The sequence below is a fragment of the Astyanax mexicanus genome, chromosome 3, assembly GCF_023375975.1.
Source record: "Astyanax mexicanus isolate ESR-SI-001 chromosome 3, AstMex3_surface, whole genome shotgun sequence".
NCBI lineage: Eukaryota > Metazoa > Chordata > Actinopteri > Characiformes > Acestrorhamphidae > Astyanax > Astyanax mexicanus.
The window spans coordinates 22,179,128-22,187,452 of record NC_064410.1 but is presented as its reverse complement, the minus strand read 5'-3'; the positions used below and the strand labels follow the sequence as shown (position 1 = coordinate 22,187,452).

The 8,325-nt window shown below is 35.7% G+C and overlaps 1 protein-coding gene across 1 annotated transcript; it reads right to left on the bottom strand.

The window, feature by feature from the left end:
- Positions 1-1,404: 1,404 nt before the first annotated feature.
- On the bottom strand, positions 1,405-8,301 carry tapbp.1 (TAP binding protein (tapasin), tandem duplicate 1). Its single transcript, XM_007253077.4, has 8 exons — positions 8,127-8,301; positions 5,912-6,094; positions 4,862-5,110; positions 3,798-4,157; positions 2,494-2,817; positions 2,253-2,354; positions 1,999-2,030; positions 1,405-1,884 (listed from the first exon to the last, which is right to left on the bottom strand). Exons 1-8 carry the CDS (start codon positions 8,185-8,187, stop codon positions 1,873-1,875), a joined length of 1,323 nt encoding a protein of 440 aa, XP_007253139.2. The 5' UTR covers positions 8,188-8,301; the 3' UTR covers positions 1,405-1,872.
- Positions 8,302-8,325: the final 24 nt, after the last annotated feature.

The window sequence follows — 8,325 nt, the reverse complement described above, 5'->3', positions numbered from 1 at the left end:
AAGTAAAGTAACAGTGCAGTGGGTTAGGTCTGGCAGACTTTTTTAAATAAGTACTTATGAGAGTGAGAGATCGGGTGTGAGAAATGAGAGAGAGTCTTTAGCACAGTGACTCTGTTGAAGAAAAAGAAAATGTGGTTGTAAATAGCAGATAGTTGGATAGGTAGCTTGCTGGATTAGTATCTGCGCTCAGCCATGCCAATAAACAAGACAGCATCAGTCTATAGCAAATGTGCGAAGTACAGGTGTTTTGATTGTTTTCCCTAGTAATTAGCACAATCGATAACGTTATGCTGGAGCAATTACGATATTATCATAGACAATATTTATATGACACCCCTATTTCTGTTTCCTTCGTTTTAATTATAAATAACTGTAAACCGCCAGGGGGCACCTGTGAGTGAGTCTTCAGTAAATGAAAGTGAAGGTGAACTGAATGGCAAAAAACATATCAAAGTTTTATGTATTAAGTTCAGTGGTGTCAATCTTTCAAAACAATTTAATTCGATTAATAACAACAATATTCCAGGATTAACTGTCTTTAATCGCACTTGTTCTTCTTAAGAATAACATTTTTATAGTGGATATTTAAATGTAAATAAAGAAATGAATGTAGGAAATATAAAATGCAATTATATGTATATTAGTGGTGTCAATTTCTAGTATATTTTTGTATGTTTGAGGGGAGATAAAACCAATTTGTGTACTTTATTGTAAACATTTCTGTGTAGTTTAAAAATCTCAGGAAGTGTTTGGTATTACACACATGCTCACAATGGGGGATGAGCATTTAAATGGCCTGGGTAAAATATGTGACGTCCAGTATTCAGTAATGTATACACTGTCCATTTAAGAGACTCTTAAGTTAAATGCGTGGCACATGAGAAGATTCTGTGTTACAGTGCGTATATCTGTTCAGTGTGAAGCTGCTTTAACACAGAATGCTGAAAATGTGCCGCTGCACTTTCAAACACAGTGTTTTTAATGGGACAAGCAGCATAGATGTCCTTGTAGTATCTTTAAAAAGATTTTTATCCAGTGTCCAAAATCTAGAACTCTTACATCATACTACTGCTATATACACTATTGTTAATAGAACCAAGATGGACAGTAACAAATAAACAAAATGGACATTTTATTTTAAGTCAGCAATTACTGCTTAGGTGATGAGCAACATGCTTATTTATTTATACTATGTATTTGAAAATTAGTTCTATATTAGATGTAAAACTTTTTTAAATGTTTTGATACTGAAGTTGAGTAAACGTGACAAGAGACATTTGGTACAAGCCTACAAACTTAGAGTAATTATTTAAATTTACCCTGGGTGCATATAATTCATATAATAATTCATTTAATAATTCGTTTTCATATGACTTAGTCATGTAAGACTTCAGAAGCTTGGAATACACCAGTAGTCACACATTTATTTTCAACTTGTGCATCACAGCTCTTACACACATTAACAAACAGGGGTTAAAATAAACGATGAACAGGTAAAAAAAAATTAAAATTTATACAGTCATTTTCAGAGGATTCATGACATGGTATTTCAAAAGATAAAAGAAAAGAAAACTTACAATATATTTACTTAATTAATCATCAACCAATAAAACCCAAACAGGTCTAAATGAAACAAAAAAAATAAAATAAAACAAAATTCAGAAAAGACATAAAGACACCTTTTCCCATTATTTTAAAATACCACAACACTATCTCAGTGTTTATTCACAATCTGGATCATGAACCAAGCACAAAAATATCAGTATAATCATTTTAAAGAGATGGTGTACTTTTTTACTGTGGCTTCTATCATCATCTGCATAAACATAAGTTCTAATCAAGACATCCAGGAAGACATTTTCAGCACTGCGATTACTTGTCCTTCTAAAAACAAACAAAAACACAACCAGTTAATACATGCCAGTCATACATGCTATATGAAGGGTGCTATATTTATGATTATCAAACAGATCAAGTAGTGTAAAACTCAGAAATTACCTTATCCCCTGATTCTTGTGCTTTGGAAGACCCTGACATTGGTAGAGAATTAAAAACAAAGAATTAGCTTTGAATAGTACCCCCAAGGATGGAAAAAACAATGCATGCTAACACAGTTAATAGTAAAAAAGTATTTAGAGACACTGACTTTACCTGAACCTCTATCAGTATAGCATCTATTTAAATCTTCTTTAGTAGGACACATTATGCATGCAAGGACTGCACTTTGCACTTTTAGACAAAATGTAGCTTACCTGAAGATGTGAAGGTCCAGAAAAACACCTTTATTACACCATAAAGCACAAGGGCTACAGCAACCATTGCCATAGAGTCCTCTATGGAAGGAGCACCAACACCTGAAAAACAACAACAAAAAATATTTCACAAATGTGTAAGTAAATTCAAAGTCATTACATCTTGCTTCTGACAAATACTATCACATAGAATTTTACCCAGCAATGACAGCATGATGAGCGAAAAGGCATTGTCACTCACCAACGACATTCAGTGTCACACTAGCTCGTCTAAACCCTCCTTTGTGATCGGCCACGCAGCTGACCTCACCACCACGTCCGAGCCCAAGCTTGCTGGAGTCCAGCTCTATACGAGTGCTCTGGCTGTAGGTACCATCAGATGCCTGCCTGTGGCCCGACACACTGCCCTGTCCAAGGGACCGCTTCTTACCATCAGCTCCAGTAAACTCCCAGCCAAGCTCCAGAGAAAGAGGAGCAAAACCAGAGGCCTCACAGTGCACTGACACCACCTGCCCAGGGGCGGAGATGGGAAGAGGGGATGGGTAGATGCCAAGAGACGGAGGCTCTGAAAAGGGAAGAGATTGATAATAGAAATTCAATTAAATTATATGTGTTTTTCTATGTATTCCAATGCTGCCAACCAACTCAGTTGTGATTATGCAAGGAGAAATATATACTATATTATTATATCTTACCCTATTATATTTTATCCCTATTATATCAAAATTTTGGATTATGCATGATAAATAAATTATATTGGTAGAAATACACCAGTTTTCAGATATTTTGCCGATTTTCCACCACTGCATAAATTACAAAACATAAATGTATTATTGTCTTGCTTTTCAAAAATATGTCAAATTTTACTATACATTATTAGGTCCTTTAACCTAATTTTGGTTGCCAATTATTCAGTGCATCCCTAATATTGGTAGGTAAGTAGTGGAAAATACCAACAGTTTTTAAAAATGCAAGAAAAAATATTTCTTTTGTATTAAGCAGCAAAAAAAACAAACATGTGATGCCCTGTGATCTGACTTCTGCATATGCACACATTGCGATGACGATGCATAAATTATATATTTTTACCGCCCTAGTCCAGACCATGGTTTGAGGCCCCTAAATTATAGGCCCCATTTGATGCCACCAAACAAAGTGAATCAGTCCAGAACGTCACATTATATACATTGATTGCAAAAAGATTTTACTTTAATATTAATTAACAGCACACTGTACCTCAAATTTACAGCCATATTATTTATGGAAACACAAAAATCAGATCAGTACAGGCTCAAACTGAGCATCATGATATTTTCCCTAATTTTTCACTATTGCGATTCTTGTTTATGAAGATGAATATTTTCTCTGCTTTAATAACTAACGCATCATGTAATTAACCCCTTCAAAGGCTGGATCAGTCAGTTGGGATTAGGGAGAACACTAACCTATAATACAATCATATATAATTAAGCTTACAAAAGCTCTTTTTTCCAGTGCAGTGAAATATCTATTATATTCAGGCATTAAGTGTCACAAAACCCTTACCAACTATCTCCAGGTCCATGGCAACCTGAGCCAGAAGGTTTGGAAGGTATATGGTGCAGATGTAGGTCCCAGAATGCCTTACTTGAGCCTCTTCCAGTGTAAGTGATGCATTCCCTGATTTATAAAGGGCAGGAATGTCCAAATCAGCACCTGTCTCTGATGTTTTAGCAAAGCGATCACTCTTGCCATCATAGGCCAGTACCAGCCTCCCTTCACCCCGGAACTGGTAGCGCCACTCCACCGAAAAACCAGAGCCATGAAGTGGTGAGGATGGGTCTACCCAGAACCCACAGTCAAGATGAACTGGTTCCCCAAGTCTAGAGGCGACTGAAGGAGTTCTACTGGAGACGCTGAAGATCACTGAGTGAGAAAGAGAGTAAGTTGTTCAACTTAAAAAGCACATTAACTTTTTTCTCTCTGATTCTCCGTACACTGTATGTTGCCTAATAAACTTAATGTACATTATCGGGCTGTTCAATTTTTTCTACTAATTTTGAATGCTAAAGGACCATTACGGATTATATTTTCTGTAGTTACTCATGACATGATCAGGATGTATAATTAGATATTAAGGAATGTTTTGATTTGAACAGTGCAGTTCGCCATAGAAATCTGTGTGGGATGTACCCTCTAAATTTGCCCACCACTATTCCCACAGTCCCATTTTCACACCCCAGGTAGCAGAAATCTCTATCCAGTGTTGGACTTCTGTAGCCCAGTAGAAACTTTATGTGCTTATTTCAAAAGAATATTTTTAGCACATAAACTAACCTGTATGGCACCCAAGAAAGAAAAACATCCCAATCTGCTACTGGTATAAATGTAAAAACACAATTGATATAGTAAACGAAACTTAGTGCACAGTGAATAGTCAATGAAAACACTTCAAAAATGACCTTTTGACACTGCAACTAAAAAACACAACAACCCAAATCTGCTTTAACTTAGTGGTTTGTAATATGTGGTTTGTACAACATTCATTTTCTCATCTGATCCTATATTCCTCTGCATACAAGTCTGTGTTCTCTTGTGCAAAATATGCAAGATATGCAAGCTCATTTTACCTTTTGGTTCTTTAGAAGCTGATGGAGCTTGCATCACATTGGACAGTGTTAGCTGTCCATCAAGACCCTGTGCTGCCACAGAATACCAATCGCCATCCAGGTAGGTGGGGCTTTGGCCTGTCTCTGTGAGTGATGCAGCCCATTTAACCAAAGATGCTTGAGGAGTGAAGGGGTTTATCTCACACTGAGGTTTGGTAAGGGAGCCCTCAGGTGGATGGAGTGAAGAGCTGCAGAAAGTGGCAGCGGGATCTGAAAGATATAAAGAGAAGGAAGTGTAAAATCATTTTCCAGCATACTCAGATTTTTATATTACATTTACAAACCAGTGATTAATATCTATGTATTTTGACACGTTCAGCAATGCTTCAGGAGTGACAGACAGAAAAAAATCATAATTATTCCAAATAAAAATGCTGGTTGGCCTGACATGATAATTATGTTATTGATTTATTGCACATTATACAAACACATCTTTAATAGTTTTACATATTGAGGAGAATCTATGTGAACCTATCTGCAGAATGGAATGAGCCCTAAATATTTCTGGGTTTTGTTAACGAGAAGAGCCCATTATTTTATTTTATTTTTTATACTCCAATTTTAACATCTAAAAGTTTCTAATAATTAAAAGTAAAGTGCATTGTTAATTAAAAGTGGTGTAATTGCATTAATATGCTTCATTTAAAAAATATTACCATTTATCACAATAATTTCTGGAAAAAATATACAATCGAAAAAAAAAATGCTTATAGTTTCAGGACTAGGTACAAGTCACAATTTGAACCAGGTTATAGATATCACCTGTAATTGGTACAGGCAAAAATTGTAAAATAAATACCAAAAATATTTAGTATGATCTTTTTTTTGGGTTTGTTTGAGACTTTCAAGCATTGCTTATACATGATATACATGCTGTCCAGGGCCTAGTATTTTTTAAAACACTGCACATTAATAAAAGATTAAGAAAGCATCACACTAAGATATGCATGGAATTCATACTGGTCCATGCTACTTTTTCCAGACGGGTACTAAAGTTACTCTAATACTAACCTGTTACATAGTAAATTCGGGAGAAATCGATGTCTGATGGAGGTTTCTGCTGCATCTTTGGACTATCTGGGTCCTTTCTGATGTAGATGAGGGATTTCTCTTGGCTCATAGCAGCTGAAAAGCCCCCTCCACGGCCTGGTTTCTCCTGCACAAACCAGCACTCCAGCACAGAGCATCCTGAAACTGTCACCAACAGATAAAATGGTCTTTTAGACAAACATCTTGTGTGAACCTTTAAATATGAAAGTATGAAACCGATGTACACTTACATCTGTAAAAGTAAAAGTAAAACAGAACAAAAATATTGCTGACAGATAAGGAAGGCAAATTATGCCATAACAAGGTTGCACACACACACACACACACACACACACACTGGGGTGCTGTTAACTTGTGGTTTCTCAGGCTGATAACTTTGATGAACATATCCGGTCTAACAGAAGAACCCATGTTCTTCCTTTCCTGGAGTGGTCCTGATGAGAGCCAGTTTCATCATAGCCTTTTTGATGGTCTTTGCGTGACTACCTCTAAAAAGCTGACTAAGAAAGGCTTATTTGTTTACTAAATAATTCCACGTTTTTCTTTATAGTTTGGATGACTTAAATATAAAAAAGGAAATCCACCTAATTTAAGGATTTTTTTATTTTTTATTTTAAATGAATAATTTAGTCATCCTCACTATAAAGGAACACATAAAGGAATAATGTAATAAAAAAAAGCCAAAACATTCTGTGAAGCATTTAGGTGCTCTTATCTGGGGTGCTGGTAACTGGTTCTGTTTCTGAGGCTCGCAACTCTGATAAACTTATCCATTGCAACAGAGATAACTCAGGGTCCTGATGAGAGCCAGTTTCATCATAATGTTTTTGGATGGTCATTGTGACTGCACCTGAGGATACTTTCTTAAGAAGGTCTTAAAATATTTCTACTTTTTTACTTAGTTTTTTACTTAGTCATAATATGTATTAGAACATTACTCAAATCGGGCTGTTCACTATATACCAACTCTACCTCGTTACAACACAACTGATGCTCTCAAACACATTAATTCAAATTCTTGACGAAGCACAGCTGTCAATCTAGGAGATTGTCTCTAAATAGCTGATTAAAAGTTTTTTTGTTTGTTTACTGAATAATTCCAGTAATGTTTTTTTCTTCATAGTTTGGATGGCTTTAGTTTAAAAAATAAAAACCCACTGATTTTAAGGTGTGTCCAAACTTATATATAATGAGTTTGTTTGCCAAATTGAAAACCTTTAGAACATAATGGAACATAAGAGGAAAAAACACGAAAAATGTGATTAAAAAAACAGATTTACTTCACCAAATATTGATTTCTGAACTCTTAAAACTTTATAAATATGAACTTGTTTTCTTTGCGTTATTTGAGGTCTTAAAGCTCTGCATATTTTTCATTTTCTGCAAACAAATGCTCTAAATGACAATATTTTCATTTGGAATTTGGGAGAAATGTTGTCCGTAGTTTATAGAATAAAACTACAATGTTCATTTTACTCAAACATATACCTACAAACATAACATTTTTCCATATGGAATCTTAATGCTATAATGAGTCTGACAAGAGTAAAAACATGCAGTTAACACACTGTCGACTTATAAAAGCTGTCCAAACTGTTAGGTTAGCCATGTTTTTCTCGATAAATGTTCTTCAAATTAGCTCGCTATTGTATTTCCTGTCGAACAGTGAGTTTATACAGGCTGCTGTTGTCATTAGTAAGCTAACCTGGCGATGGCCATAGTTAATGTGTTCTGTCGAATTCTGCTACCTTGTCGAACCGTGCTGCCCCAATGAATATTTAACTGTAAAAATACAAAAGAAGCACTATTTTAGGGCATGTACCCAGTGATATTCCAGTAGATGTACGTTATTAGATTTGGAGTGCATAATTCATTGTACCATGGCAAAGTTATAGTAAATATAGCTCATTACAAACTGCTTTTGTATTTATTTATGATAATAAGTGTAATTTTTAGTTTCCATTTACACTTCTGTGCAATGATAGTGCGTCCAGGTTGTTTAATGCACATAACGCCCCCTAAACCAGATTAATTATACATAAAACACGAGAAAGAATTAAATTGTGTAGGTCGGCGCATGCGCAGTACCTTTGGGAAGCATGTATCGATGGGTAGCAAAATTCGACAGAACAAATGTCTGTGCAGGGCAGCTGTAATGCATAATACTAATACTCACCGCCGATGGCCAAAGTACAGGCGAGAATTGAAATCTTGTAAATAGTGGAAATGTCACGCATTTTTCTTCGCTGTCGGTGTGTTTAGAGTGCTCGTACGACTTTTAGAGCAGTCAGAAAACAGCAGCGAAAATCCCCCTGCGAAACCCAGCAACACACATTTCACTTTCACTTATGAACGCGGACTGCGCATGCGCTGGA

Bases quoted from the DNA above. Each gene is read 5' to 3' on its own strand.
- tapbp.1 (XM_007253077.4), bottom strand. From the start codon at position 8,187: ATGCGTGACATTTCCACTATTTACAAGATTTCAATTCTCGCCTGTACT. The intron at 4,158-4,861 runs GTAAAATGAGCT...TTTCTCACTCAG, and splicing joins AGCTTCTAAAGAACCAAAAG to TGATCTTCAGCGTCTCCAGT. The intron at 2,818-3,797 runs GTAAGGGTTTTG...TTCCCTTTTCAG, and splicing joins CATGGACCTGGAGATAGTTG to AGCCTCCGTCTCTTGGCATC.